This window comes from Cherax quadricarinatus, chromosome 22 (genome assembly GCF_038502225.1).
Source record: "Cherax quadricarinatus isolate ZL_2023a chromosome 22, ASM3850222v1, whole genome shotgun sequence".
Classification (NCBI taxonomy): Eukaryota; Metazoa; Arthropoda; class Malacostraca; order Decapoda; family Parastacidae; genus Cherax; species Cherax quadricarinatus.
In genome coordinates, this window is record NC_091313.1 from 11046273 (window position 1) to 11062396 (window position 16124).

The 16124-nt window shown below is 44.6% G+C and overlaps 1 protein-coding gene across 1 annotated transcript in view; it reads right to left on the reverse strand.

Annotated features, from left to right (window-relative positions):
• Window positions 1-322: 322 nt before the first annotated feature.
• LOC128689604 (uncharacterized) overlaps window positions 323-16124 on the reverse strand; it is a 95133-nt gene continuing 79331 nt past the window's right edge. The window contains 1 exon segment of the mRNA XM_070087680.1: window positions 323-1587. Within this exon segment, the coding sequence (XP_069943781.1) occupies window positions 634-1587 (954 nt within the window). The 3' untranslated portion in view covers window positions 323-633.

Consider the following 16124-nt stretch of genomic DNA (forward strand, 5'->3'; position numbering starts at 1 on the left):
TCACTCCACGGCCTACTGACTCGAGAGGTTCAACTGCTCCCCTCCACGGACTGGCTATCGGTCATTTCCTCACCTTGCCCGTCGTGTACTCACTCCTATCCAATTAAAGCCAAACTAGTCCACGGCCGTATCTTTGCTACCTACGCTACCCCCATCGGCACTAAACCGCTGTTCAACAGCAAGAACAGCAATAACAGTGGTGGCAGCGGTGGGATAAACAAGACAGAATTTTTTTTTCAGATATCAGCAGCAAAACACCTTTTAACACCCAGAGAAAAGGGTATTTGTAATTTATGTGACAAATGCCACTCAAAAAAATTAAACACACAAAAATATTTGGTATCTATTCATAGCTGAAATATGCCATGCTTACTTATGTCAGAAATTTTAAACATATCTTGAGATAAACAAATATGTACAAATGACTTACAGGAAATACTGTACAAGGAAGGTGCACACAGGCAAATCCAATATAATAAAGAGGCTCTAATAGCACAGGATCAAGAGTTCAAGGAATTTTGGTTAAGCTATGACAAGTGAGATTCATGTGTTGTACACATCCGCTGCCTTCAAGGATTTCCCAACAGTCTGAACTTACTCTAAACAACACTACAGAAACAAAAGATGCAGTATTTAGATTTTCATTTTTTTACCTCTCCCAACTTGAGTGGGAGATTCTGGAACTTTCCTCTTCAGCATGCCCATAGCCTCAATCATCTTCTGTGAAGGTTGTCTGCGGCGTTTCCCAGTATCTTCTCCTGCGGTGCCATCTGTAACTTCGTCTACGTCTTCATCACCTACACCTTCTGCGTCTACTCCATCTGTGGTGGCAGAGATAACACCTGCTTCGTCTTCCTCTGCTACATCTCCCAGGCAAGGTATAGATGCACCAACCTCAGCTCGGTCATCTGACCCATCTCCATCAAGGCTTGGCATGCCAGGTCCCACTTCAGTTGCCTCTTCACTAGCGCCATTCTCATTTTCTGTGGGCTGCTTTTCACCAAGCTTGACCAGGGACCCTACGACACTCATGGTTTCTAGTGCACCTGTATCCCCAACAACTGCACCACTTGATGTTACTGGCACACCACTTGTTTCTTGGTTGTGTGTAAGTACTTGGCCTTCCATCTGTGTCAACACCTGCTCAACTGGGTCTAGTCCTTCAACAACCTGGCCTCCATTTACTGCAGCTCCCAGGTCTCCTTGAACCATTTCAGCCGGCACAAAACTGATGTTGTCGCCTTCTTGCACTGCAGCATAAGTCTGACCAGATCCAGTAACTACACACTGCCCCTCAACCATTTGGAGGGTCTGTTCTGAACCATAGTCAGCAGTCTGAAGGATAGCCTGGCCAGATGACAATGCTTGTTGTAGTTCTTCTAGTGTAGTAGGTGAGGACTCCTGCTGCTGGTGCTGTTGAGTGTGATGCCCTCCACCTACACTCTCCTCTGACTGATGTAGTTGCTGTACCTGTTCCTCTTGCACCTACTGGGGCTGCTCTTGTATAACCTGTTGCACTGTTTGTTGTGGTTGTGTCTGCTGCACAGCTTGCTGATGTACAGTTTGTTACGGCCGCATCTTTGCTACCTACACTACTCCCATCGGCACTAAACCACTGTTTAACAGCAAGAACAGCAATAACATCACTGCATGTCTTCCTGCGTTTGGCCAGATACTGCAACATGGGGGAAACATCACTGCAGCTGTGCTATGGTACGGTCTCATCTGGAATGGTGGAGCAGTCATTGTGGAGTAGTTGCTGCAGGGTTCACTCAACCTAGGGCACATCCTGCTGGTGCCCTCGAGTGAGGCATTGTCAGTACTTGGCAACTGGGCAGGCATTCTTCTGAAAAGCAACTCAGGAGGACATTTCTCGACTGGTACTGTCGATGGGGCTGTCACTACCGGTGAGAATGGAATGAGTCACAGCAGGGACGACTCAGGCAAAACATATGGGAGTTGTATCAGCATACACCATAACTGAAGTGAGCGGGCTAGCAGTCAAAGTGACATCATATTTTGTGCAGGCTGCTCACTGAAGCTGTGACATGAGTTAGACAGTTGCCTGCTAACAGGGCTACTGTGGCTTGACGATGTCATCCTCTTGACAGTTGGAGTCATAGCAAAGGTTAGTCTAAGCATCCTCACACTAGTTTTCTACACATAACTACACACTGATGGTCAGGAGGTGAGTGAAACGAGTCTCAACGGGAAGTCGTAGTAGGTACGACTCTGGCATGGCATCTACGAATGGAGAGCTTAAGAGTTTTCTGTACATGGGGGCTCAGATGCTCATAAACTGATGCCTAGACTGACTGGTGTCAATTGTCAAATGGTCACAGTGCAGTGACATGTAACACGAGGGTGTTACCAATGGTCTGGGCTCAGACCACATTGTGGTCTACAAACACATCTGGGCTCAGAACACACATCGGGACACACACAAAACTGCATACACCCTGCACTGCACATGTGGCTACTGGATGGCTTGCACTAGCAAAAGATGCTTTTCTGTGCAAACATCGACACTAGGCATTCACGAACATATGAGAACACTAGTGAGGAACACTGACTGAGAGGAATTAACACGTGACATATCTTCTTTCAGTCCTTGACAATACTGCAACAAATTGCTCACTGTGAAACTATAACACTGTCGATGTGACATCATGTGGTGATATCAGGTGTGACATCATGTGTGGTTACATCGTGAGGTAACGTCGGGGCAGACGTCCTGTGTGACGCCAGGCAGACGTCGCGAGGTGACATTGGACACACATTGCAAGGATACATCCTAGAGTGACGTCAAGCAGCATTGTTGGTGATATTGGGCAGACGTTGTGAATGCCATCGCGAGATGATGTCGCATGGTGATGCCAGGCAGCAAACAACAGCATGTGGCTTTGGACATCTGGCTTGATAAGTCACGTGGCTCGCTCCACATGGCTTGTAGATCCAAGTGGCCCTATCCACATGTGGCTTCATGATCCAAGTGGCTTTGAGTGACCTCGGGCACTTGGATACACAGTTCTGGCTAAGAACTCACACTGAATTCATAAAAAAAAAACAGCAGAGAGGGAGTGAGAGTGTAGTGATGTATGGTGGTGTGAAATGAGCATGGGTAGTGTACGGAGACGAGAATCCTGCCGCTTCTTCTGCACCCCACTTACCCACTTGGAGAATCAATCACACTAGATGCAGAGCACCACGCAAACTCACTTCTGACTTGCTGAAATAGCCATGCTGAGCTGAACAGCAGCAACAGCAAAATCATAGTGGTGCCACTGAACACATGACTGAAGAACAGTGTGGGATGCTGTAAAGATCCAGGTGATGCCATGAAGATTTCTTGAGGAAAATTCTGCAAATTTCGACCTGCATCCTGCTGAACCTGTGACTGAATGATGAAATTTCAGACACGACTTCAAGACAACTCATAGAGAGATGGATGCTTCTTGTATGGGGCGATGAAGTGGAGACAATATCTTCGGCTGCCTTCCTTCTTGCTGCGACCACCGCTTGCACGAGTCTTGCAATTGATTTGAGTCCTGTGCAAGCCAGGGATCAATAATATGGCTTCAGAAGTGTCATGTAGTTTAATTGGGTTCTTGATATACAGGTAGTGTGGTCAAGTTGCTCAGGCCCTGATGGCCTTGCCCAGGAGTGACAGAGTAGACCTTGTTGACTGAGTGAAGTTAGCTGCCAGAGTGAGACAGATTAAGCATGGTGCAGGCTGAGATTGGTAAGTATTACAACCCAGGTACTCAAAGGCCTGTTATCCTGGGTGTAAAGTGAGCAAGATAAACACAGCAGAAAAACTTTGAATTATATTATCCTTCACTAAGTATAAACAGTAGTATATACACTATATACACTATGTTCAGCAATAGGTATTAGTGCACGCCACGGTAATCAAGGCAAAATTTAAGCCAGTAGAAAGCAGACCACTGTGCTTCAACAAGCTCTTGAATGGAAATGACAAGGGTGAAAACGTGAATGGTAACCACGTCACCTTTACAATTGCCAGATCCACCGTTTCATTGGCTGAACCTAGACACTGATCTGATGATGGGGCCCTGATCGACCGACCCTTAGCATCTGGTTTGCTGGTTGGTGAGGCAGCCTATGCAAGTGTGTTAACATGCTCCGAATAAAGATTACACACTCTTTGCATGCAACAGTAGGCCTATGCCACTAGATGCCAGCACCATAGTGCCACGAAATGTGAACCCAGCTGGGCATACACAGGGGTCATCCCACATTCACAAAAAAATAACAGCTATAGCCCCACTCCACAAAGGCGGTAATAAAGCAATTTTAAAAAAATGCAGACCAGTAGTATTAATGTCCCACATCATAAAAATCTTTGAAAGGGTTCTAACAAGCAAGATCCTCAACTACCTGGACACCAGATAATTGCACAACCCAGGACAGCATGGGTTTAGAGCAGGTCGCTCCTGCCTCTAATAACTAATGGACCACTATGACATGGTCTTGGATGCACTTGAGGACAAACAAAATGCAGATGTAGTATACATAGAGTTTGTGAAAGCCTTCAGCAAGTGCGATCATGGTGTAATAGCACACTAACTGAGTGATAAAGGAATAACAGTAAACGTGGGTAGATGGATCTATGACTTCCCAACCAACAGAACATAAAGAATAATGATAAACAGAGTAAAGTCAGAGGCGGCTGCAGTGAATAACTTTGTTCCACAAGGTACAGTACTCACTCCCATCCTTTTCCCCATCCTCATATCTGACACAGACAGAGATGTAAGCCACAGCACAGTGTCCTTCTTTGCTGACGATACCAGATGGACCTCAGAAAACATTATGAAGTTCAATGAGGACAAATTTAAATTTCTCCGCAATATAAAACTCGGGGAAATAAAAACTGGATCGGAATATAAAACAAATTCCAACAACACAATAGAGCGACAAGCTAATGTGAAGGACCTGGGAGCGATAATATTAAAAAATTTCACTTTCAGAGATCCCAACAATGTATCTACCACATCTGCTAGGAAAATGATAGAATGGATAATGAGAACCTTCAAAATTAAAGATGCCAAGCCAATGATGATTTTTTTTCAAATAGCCAGTTCTCTCTAGGTTGGAATACTGTACACTAACTTCCCCAACCAAGGCAAGAGAAATTGCTCACCTGGGGTCAACGTAAAGAAATTCCCTGACCAGTCACACTGGCGTGAAGTGTATTCATATGCCCACCCATCGCAGAAGTGATATGATCCCAATGATAAGAGAATACCTTAAGCTGTATTGATGACTTAGTAATACAGCACACTATCACAAATTATTTATGTTGTTGGTTCTGTTCACCAATCTACTGGTGCAGCTGGTAGTGCTGTTGTTGTCTTACAGAGTGATGGCTCTCAAAAAAAGCCATCAATAACTCTCATAAAGAGCATCAATAACTGCTCCTCTACCCTTCAAATTGAATTTATACTCAAATGCGTCCATTTGGCACTTTAATTGTAACTGGTTCTCTATCATCCATAAATGTTCTCAACTCCTCAAATTTCAACTGTGACAAGCTTGTGTCAGAAACCAGACACAAGTGTGATAGGATTGTGGACAGTGGAGTCGGAGTGCACCTTCTGTGGATTCCGTCTCACATTGGCCTTCAGATGTATGATAGAACTGATGAATTGGCTTAGATATATACGTTCACAGAGGGAGTGGATTACAATCTTGAGCTGTCAGTTATCAGTTTGAGAACAATAATACGAAAAAAATTTCAACCTACTTTATTGACCTAAGACTCAGGGAGACTGGCACCAGTCAATCCAACTATCATCATTCTAACATGCAGGAGGAGCCACATGTCTATGGTGCATCCAACAAAATAAGCAGACTCTTGAATGTCACTACCGCCCGGCTCCGGCTGGGTTACAGGTATCTTTGGCAAGTTAAATCATCACCACCAGATGTAGACCAAACGAAATGTAAACTTTGCTAGATGGACAATTGTCACACCTTGCGTGATTTTTGTACTGGAGTACAATAAAATTAATGAATTCAGAGACAACTCACTCAGAAATGCTCAAGAAATGTCAAAGAATTTTATCCACAAACCATTCTCGAGAAATACCCTGTCTTTACTCACTGTAAATAGAGCATTACCACTTGTGTGTGTGACCTATTAATTTTTTGCGTAAATAACTCATTACTATTGTGACCAGATATAAACATGTAAATAATTCATTACCTTTGTAACTTGTTCAGGTATCAAAACTTTGTGGCCCAGTCCCTAGACCCATTATGTACCTTTGTAATTCTTTGCTACCGCCCACAGGATGGGTATGGGGTGACTACCGCCCACAGAATGGGTATGGGGTGACTACCGCCCACAGAATGGGTATGGGGTGACTACCGCCCACAGGATGAGTATGGGGTGACTACCGCCCACAGGATGGGTATGGGGTGACTACCGCCCACAGGATGAGTATGGGGTGACTACCGCCCACAGGATGGGTATGGGGTGACTACCGCCCACAGGATGGGTATGGGGTGACTACCGCCCACAGGATGAGTATGGGGTGACTACCGCCCACAGGATGGGTATGGGGTGACTACCGCCCACAGGATGGGTATGGGGTGACTACCGCCCACAGGATGGGTATGGGGTGACTACCGCCCACAGGATGGGTATGGGGTGACTACCGCCCACAGGATGGGTATGGGGTGACTACCGCCCACAGGATGGGTATGGGGTGACTACCGCCCACAGGATGGGTATAGGGTGACTACCGCCCACGGGATGGGTATGGGGTGACTACCGCCCACAGGATGGGTATAGGGTGACTACCGCCCACGGGATGGGTATGGGGTGACTACCGCCCACAGGATGGGTATGGGGCGCATAATAAAGATGCTAAACTTTAACCATTGATTAGCACATAATGGGACCAGGAACTGCTCCCAGAAGTTTTAATAGTAAAATAAGTTACATTGGTAATGCACTATGTATTTACAACTTACTAATATTGTAACAAGTATAATGAGTTATTTATTTATTTATTTATTCTTAACACATGGGCAGTTTCCCACTAAGCATGACCCGGAAAAGAACACTTTCATTATCACTCATTTCATCACTGTTTTGCCAGAGGCGCGCCGATATTACTATTCAAAAGCCGCAACTTATCTCCACCCCTCCATCAGAGTGCAGGCACTGTACATCCCACCTCCAGGACTCAAGTCCGGCTAAGAAGTTTCCCTGAATCCCTTAATGAATGTTACTTTGCTCACACTCCAACTGCACGTCAAGGCATAAAACCCATTTGCATTCACTCGCTCCTAACACTTTCACGCACTCTTGCTGGAAGTCCAAGCCCCTTGCTCACAAAACCGCCTTTATCCCCCTCCCTCCAACCTTTCTTAGGACTACCCCTACCCCGCCTTTCTTCCACTACAGATTTATACACCCTCCAAGTCATTTTATTTTGTTCCAGCCTCTCTAAATGTCCGAACCACTTCAACCCCTCCTCAGCTCTCTGGATAATATTTTTAGAAACCCCACACATCCTAATCTCCAAAATATGGATTCTCTGCATAAAATTCGTACCACACATTGCCTTCAGACACAACATCACTGCTTCCAGCCTTCTCCACGTTGCAACATTCACAACCCATGCTTCACACCCATATAAGGGCATTGGTACCAGTATACTCTCATACATTCCTCTCTTTGCTTCCATGGATAATGTTCTTTGTCTCCATAGACTCCACACTGCACCACTCACCTTTTTCTCTTCGTCAGTTCTGTGGTTTACCTCGTCTTTCATATACCCATCTGCTGACAAATCCACTTCCAGATATCTGAACACATTCACTTCCTCAATGCTGCCTCTCTCCAATCTGATCTCCAGCCTTTCATTACCTAAATGTTTTATTATCCTCATCACCTTGTTAGCTCCTATATTCACTTTTAATTTCCTTCTTTTAGATACCTTCCCAAATTCGTCCACTAGCTCTTGCAACTTCTCTTCAGAATTTCCCAAAAGCACAGTGACATTAGCAAAAAACAACTGCATCAACTCCCACTTTATGTTAGATTCTCTATCTTTTAATCCCACACTTCTTCCCATCACCCGAGCTTGCACTTCTCTTACAGCTCCATCTTAAAAATTTCCCCGAGTTAAGCCTGAATGCCTTCCACATCCCCCCCCCCAGGCGCTGTATAATCCTCCGGGTTTAGCGCTTCCCCCTTGGTTATAATAATAATAATAATCCATCTTAAAATATATTAAACAACCATGGTGACATCACGCATCCCTTTTCTTAGGCCTACTTTTACTGGGAAATGATCTCCTTCTCTCCTACATACTCTAACCTGAGCCTAACTATCCTCGTGGCCCGGTGGCCTGGTGGCTAAAGCTCCCGCTTCACACACGGAGGGCCCGGGTTCGATTCCCGGCGGGTGGAAACATTCGACACGTTTCCTTACACCTGTTGTCCTGTTCACCTAGCAGCAAATAGGTACCTGGGTGTTAGTCGACTGGTGTGGGTCGCATCCTGGGGGACAAGATTAAGGACCCCAATGGAAATAAGTTAGACAGTCCTCGATGACGCACTGACTTTCTTGGGTTATCCTGGGTGGCTAACCCTCCGGGGTTAAAAATCCGAACAAAATCTTATCTTATCTCTCTTATCTTCTCATAGAATCTCTCAACTGCTTTCAGTAACCTACCAACTATTCCATACAATTGCAACATCTGTCACATTGTATCCCTGTCCACCCTAACATATGCTTTTTCCAAATCCATAAATCAACGAATACTTCTTTACCCTCATCTAAATACTGTTCACTAATATGTTTCACTGTAAACATTTGGTTTACATATGAATTAATCGCAAAAAATTACATTGTAGCGCAAATGGAGTTTAATTCTTATTTGTAATAACCTATATTTTACAAGGCATGACTGAATTTAAACATGTTTACGTGGTAATAAGTATTTAAAATATGTAAAGCAAAGGGATTTTTACAAAATGGCTGATAATACACAGCCGTGGATATAATACTTCGAAATTTTTTGATTATCTAAGAGTGAATTGTTTCTGAATTCATAATATTTTTCACATTCTTCTCAATTACGCAGTGTGTGATAATATTTCCTTTAACAAAGTTTGCACTTAATTATTACTACATCAGCTGGTAGTGTAAACACAGATAGCGGTACCTGGCAGCTGGTAGTGTAAACACAGATAGCGGTACCTGGCAGCTGGTAGTGTAAACACAGATAGCGGTACCTGGCAGCTGGTAGTGTAAACACAGATAGCGGTACCTGGCAGCTGGTAGTGTAAACACAGATAGCGGTACCTGGCAGCTGGTAGTGTAAACACAGATAGCGGTACCTGGCAGCTGGTAGTGTAAACACAGATAGCGGTACCTGGCAGCTGGTAGTGTAAACACAGATAGCGGTACCTGGCAGCTGGTAGTGTAAACACAGATAGCGGTACCTGGCAGCTGGTAGTGTAAACACAGATAGCGGTACCTGGCAGCTGGTAGTGTAAACACAGATAGCGGTACCTGGCAGCTGGTAGTGTAAACACAGATAGCGGTACCTGGCAGCTGGTAGTGTAAACACAGATAGCGGTACCTGGCAGCTGGTAGTGTAAACACAGATAGCGGTACCTGGCAGCTGGTAGTGTAAACACAGATAGCGGTACCTGGCAGCTGGTAGTGTAAACACAGATAGCGGTACCTGGCAGCTGGTAGTGTAAACACAGATAGCGGTACCTGGCAGCTGGTAGTGTAAACACAGATAGCGGTACCTGGCAGCTGGTAGTGTAAACACAGATAGCGGTACCTGGCAGCTGGTAGTGTAAACACAGATAGCGGTACCTGGCAGCTGGTAGTGTAAACACAGATAGCGGTACCTGGCAGCTGGTAGTGTAAACACAGATAGCGGTACCTGGCAGCTGGTAGTGTAAACACAGATAGCGGTACCTGGCAGCTGGTAGTGTAAACACAGATAGCGGTACCTGGCAGCTGGTAGTGTAAACACAGATAGCGGTACCTGGCAGCTGGTAGTGTAAACACAGATAGCGGTACCTGGAACAAAGGTGAAGTGATTTCCAGAAGTATGCTGATTTTGTTCTATTTGCCATAGACATGTGGCTTCTTTTGTTTGACAGTAATGATAGCTTGACTGACTGTTGTCAGTCTGCCTCTCTCTCAAGTTAATGAAGTTCAATTGAAGTTGTTTTTGTACTAATTTTCTTTTACCACTCATTGACAACACAAAGCTGTACTCTGCTCACTCCTTGAAGGCAAGCGTCTTAGCTCAGTCATCAATTCTATCATGCATTTGAAATTCTAATGCGAGAGGGAATCCACAGAAGATATACTTTGACTCCAGTGTCTACAGTTCAACTATACCTGTATCAGGTTTTGACATGAACATGTCACAATTGATATTCATGGAGTTAAGAGCATTTATGCAAGAAAAACAGTCATTTGCAATTAAATCATCAACTTTAGATTCATGGACACATTTGAGTGGAAGAAGTACATCAAACATTTACTTTGATGGGTAGAGGCCCAGCTGTTGATGCGTGCTCCAATTTTTATATGAGAACCGTCACTCTGTATGACAACAGCAGCACTACCAGCTGCACCATTGGACTGGTGAACACAACCATCATCAAACATAATTTGTGGAGGACAGTGTTGTGTGACTAAGATGTCAATACAAGCATTGGCTTCAAGAAAAAGCTTTGATTTTGATGTAAAAAAGTTTTTTGGGAAAAAAGTGAGGAGCAGTGATTTGGAAATATGTTATCTCCCATGGTGCAGGAGAGAGTCGTTGTTGCCTTCCCTGACACAGATAGTGTATCTTATGTTCGGAGGTCAGTTCCAGTTTTCGTGATCCATTTCACGGAATGCTCACCTGTGACGAAGAAAGTTTGGAGGGCTCGAATTCAAGGAATTTATCTGATTATAAAAACATTAATTTCTTTCTGTGAATCAAACTCTGATGGTTGAGATATCAATTTCTTGACTCATTCGTGGTATTTTACTCAAACCATAGATATACTAGGATGATCCTCATTGCTATATTTTACAGCTTTTCAAGCTCTCCAAGCTTACTGTGAAGTACAAGATAAGCCGAAATGCAGCATAGCTAAGAAGTGATCTGATATAAGCAAAATATTCACTATACTCACATTAGGAACATAGGTAAAATCCTGCTACAACCCTAAGTACTCAAACTCTCAGTTTTTTTTCTTTGTATTGACTTACTCTTATTTTTTCTTTGTATTGACTTTGTATGAACGAAACCCAAAATTTGATCATCCCAAAAATCTCGGATATTATTCTAACTCCACAAGACTTTGAAGAAGCAATTAATGACATGCCCATGCACTCTGCCCCAGACCCAGACTCGTGGAACTCCGTGTTCATCAAGAATTGCAAGAAGCCCCTATCGCGTGCCTTCAGCATTTTATGGAGAGGGAGCATGGACACAGGGGTCATTCCACACACACTAAAAACAACAGACATAGCCCCACTCCACAAAGGTAGCAGTAAAGCAAATTGCAAAGAACTACAAACCGATAGCACTAACATCCCATGTCAAAAAATCTTTGAGAGGGTTCTAAGAAGCAAGTTAGCCAATCACCTAGATACCCATCAGTTACACAACCCAGGGTAACACGGGTTTAGAGCAGGTCGGTCCTGCCTGTCCCAGCTACTGGGCCACTATGATAAGGTCCTGGATGCTATAGAGGATAAACCAAATACAGATGTGTGTGTGTGTGTGTGTGTCTGTGTGTGTCTGTGTGTGTCTGTGTGTGTCTGTGTGTGTACTCACCTATTTGTGGTTGCGTGTGTGTGTACTCACCTATTTGTGGTTGCAGGGGTCGAGTCTTAGCTCCTGGCCCCGCCTCTTCACCGGTTGCTACTGGGCCCTCTCTCTCCCCGCTCCATGAGCTTTATCAAACCTCGTCTTAAAACTGTGTATGGTTCCTGCCTCCACTACGTCATTTTCTAGGCTATTCCACTGCCTTACAACTCTATGACTGAAGAAATACTTCCTAATATCTCTCTGACTCATTTGTGTCTTCAATTTCCAATTGTGGCCTCTTGTTTCTGTGTCCCCTCCCTGGAACATCCTGTCTTTGTCCACCTTGTCTATTCCACGCAGTATTTTATATGTCGTTATCATGTCTCCCCTGACCCTCCTGTCCTCCAGTGTCGTCAGGCCGATTTCCCTTAATCTTTCTTCATAGGACATTCCCCTTAGCTCTGGAACTAACCTTGTTGCAAACCTTTGTACTTTCTCTAGTTACTTGACGTGCTTTATCAAGTGCGGGTTCCAAACAGGTGCTGCATACTCCAGTATGGGCCTGACATACACGGTGTACAGTGTCTTGAACGATTCCTTACTAAGGTATCGGAATGCTGTTCTCAGGTTTGCCAGGCGCCCATATGCTGCAGCAGTTATCTGGTTGATGTGTGCTTCCGGAGACATGCTCGGTGTTATACTCACCCCAAGATCTTTCTCCTTGAGTGAGGTTTGCATTCTTTGGCCACCCAGCCTATACTCGGTCTGTGGTCTTCTGTGCCCTTCCCCTATCTTCATGACTTTGCATTTGGCAGGATTAAATTCGAGAAGCCATTTGCCTGACCAGGTATCCAGTCTGTCCAGGTCTCTTTGAAGTCCTGCCTGGTCCTCATCAGATTTAATTCTCCTCATTAACTTCACATCATCTGCAAACAAGGACACTTCTGAGTCTAACCCTTCCATCATGTCGTTCACATATACCAAAAATAGCACTGGTCCTAGGACCGACCCCTGTGGTACCCCGCTCGTCACAGGTGCCCACTGTGATACATCATTACGTACCATGACTCGTTGTTGTCTCCCTGTCAGGTATTCTCTGATCCATTGCAGTGCCCTTCCTGTTATATGCGCCTGATGCTCTAGCTTCTGCACTAATCTCTTGTGAGGAACTGTGTCAAAGGCCTTCTTGCAGTCCAAGAAGATGCAATCAACCCACCCCTCTCTCTCGTGTCTTACTTCTGTTATTTTATCATAAAACTCCAGAAGGTTTGTGACACAGGATTTGCCTTCCATGAATCCGTGCTGGTTGGCATTTATACTCTTGTTCCATTCCAGGTGCTCCACCACTCTCCTCCTGATAATCTTCTCCATAATTTTGCATACTATACACGTCAATGACACAGGTCTATAGTTTAGTGCCTCTTTTCTGTCTCCTTTTTTTAAAAATGGGAACTACATTTGCCGTCTTCCATACCTCAGGTAGTTGCCCAGTTTCCAGGGACGTGTTGAAGATTGTGGTAAGTGGCACGCACAACATATCTGCTCCCTCTCTAAGGACCCACGGGGAGATGTTGTCCGGTCCCATTGCCTTTGAGGTATCGATGTCCCTTAGCAGTTTCTTCACCTCCTCCTCATCTGTATGTATGTCGTCCAACACTTGTTGGTGTATTCCTTGCTGGTGTCCCCATCTGGTCTGTCCCCCCAGAGTCCTTCCTGTCTCTACTGTAAATACTTCCTTAAATCTCGTGTTGAGCTCCTCACATACCTCTTGATCGTTTCTTGTGAGTTCTCCACCTTCTTTCCTCAGCCTTATCACCTGGTCCTTGACTGTTGTCTTCCTCCTAATGTGGCTATACAGCAGTTTCGGGTCAGATTTGACTTTCGATGCTATGTTGTTTTCATACTGTCGCTGGGCCTCCCTCCTTATCTGTGCATACTCGTTTCTGGCTCTTCTACTAATCTCCTTGTTTTCCTGGGTCCTATACCTCCTGTACCTTTTCCATTCTCTGTTGCACTTAGTTTTTGCCTCCCTACACCTTCGGGTAAACCAAGGACTCGTTTTGGTCTTCCTATTATTTCTGTTTCCCTTGGGAACAAAACTTTCCTCTGCCTCCTTGCACTTTGTTGCCACATATTCCATCATCTCGTTTACTGATTTTCCTACCATTTCTCTGTCCCACTGAACCTTCTGCAGGAAGTTTCTCATACCTGTGTAGTCCCCCCTTTTATAGTTTGGCCTGACCCCTTCAGTTCCTGTTACCTTCTCCACTTGTAACTCTACTATATAATCAAAACTCAGAACCACATGATCGCTAGCTCCAAGGGGTCTCTCGTAAGTGATGTCCTCAATGTCTGAACTGCTCAGGGTGAACACAAGATCCAGTCTTGCTGGCTCATCCTCCCCTCTCTCTCTGGTTGTGTCCCTGACATGTTGATGCATGAGGTTTTCAAGTACCACATCCATCATCTTGGCTTGTGTGTGTGTGTGTGTGTGTGTGTGTGTGTGTGTGTGTCTGTGTGTGTGTGTCTGTGTGTGTGTGTGTTTGTGTGTGTGAGTGTGTGTGTGAGTGTGTGAGTGTGAGTGTGAGTGTGTGTGTGTGTGTGTACTCACCTATTTGTACTCACCTATTTGTGGTTGCAGGGGTCGAGTCACAGCTCCTGGCCCCGCCTCTTCGCTGATTGCTACTAGGTCCTCTCTCTCCCTGCCCCATGAGCTCTATCATACCTCGCCTTAAAACTATGTATGGTTCCTGCCTCCACCACATCACTTTCTAGGCTATTCCATGGCCTGACTACTCTATGACTGAAGAAATACTTCCTAACATCCCTTTGATTCATCTGAGTCTTCAACTTCCAATTGTGTGTGTGTGTGTGTGTGTGTGTGTGTGTGTGTGTGTGTGTGTGTGTGTGTGTGTGTGTGTGTGTGTGTGTGACTCAACAATCAATATTTGCACCAATAACTTATTACAGTTGTGACCGGGTGTGGAAGTGTGAATTGCTCATTACACTATAATTTGTTCATGATTGTAGCCGTGTATAAACGTAAGTAACCATTCTTACAGAATTCATTGCCTTTGTAACTTGTGAGCTCATTACCTTTGTACCTAGTTCAGCTATCAAAACTTTGGGGGCCCAGTCCCTGGACCCATTACGTACCTCTGTAATCTGTAAATACCTTCGTAACTTGTCATGATTGTGACCAGACCTACCTGGAGTTCATTGCCTTTGTAAATTGTGAGTTCATTACCTTTGTAAATTGTGAGTTCATTACCTCTGTAACTTGCTCAGCTATCAAAACTTTGGAGTCCAGTCCCTGGACCAATTATGTACCTCTGTAATCTTTTGATTACCGCCCACAGGATGGGTATGGGGTGCATAATAAGCATATTAAACTAACTAACAAGTGTGACCATGGTGTAATAGCACACAAAATGCGTAATAAAGGAATAACGGGAAAAGTTGGTAGATGGATCTACAACTTCCTGACAAATAGAACACAAAGAGTAATAGTAAATAGAGTAAAGTCCCAGGCAGCCATGGTAAAAAGCTCTGTTATACAAGGCACAGTACTCGCTCCCATTCTATTCCTCATCCTCATTTCTGACATAGACAGAGATGTACGCCATAGCCCCGTGTCTTTTTTTGCGGATGACACCCGGATTACCATGGCAGTGACCTCCATCGAAGACATCGTGAGACTCCAAGCGGACATCAACCAAATCTTCGAATGGGCTACTCAAAACAATATGAAGGTCAACGAGGAGAAATTTCAACTACTCAGATATGGAAAGCTTGAAGAAATTAAAAATGTGTCAGGGTATACAACAAATTCTAACCATACAATAGAGCGGGAAAGTAATGTGAAGGACCTGGGAGTGATAATGTCAGAGGATCTCGCCTTCAAAGACTACAACATGTATCAACCTCATCCGCTAGGAAAATGATAGGATGAATAACGAGAGCCTTCAAAACTAGGGACACCAAGTCCATGATGATTCTCTTCAAATCGCTTGTGCTCTCTAGGCTGGAATACTGCTGTACACTAACGGCCCCCTTCAAGGCTGGCGACATTGCAGACCTGGAGAGTGTACAAAGAACTTTCACGGCACACATAAGTACGATAAGGCACCTAAACTACTGGGAACGGTTGAAGGTCCTTGATCTGTATTCCTCGAACGCAGGCGAGAGAGATACATGATACATATAAACTTGGAAGGTCCTTGAGGGATTGGTACCAAACCTGCACGCGAAAATCACTCGCTATGAAAGCAAAAGACTCGGCAGGAGATGTAACATTCCCCCGGT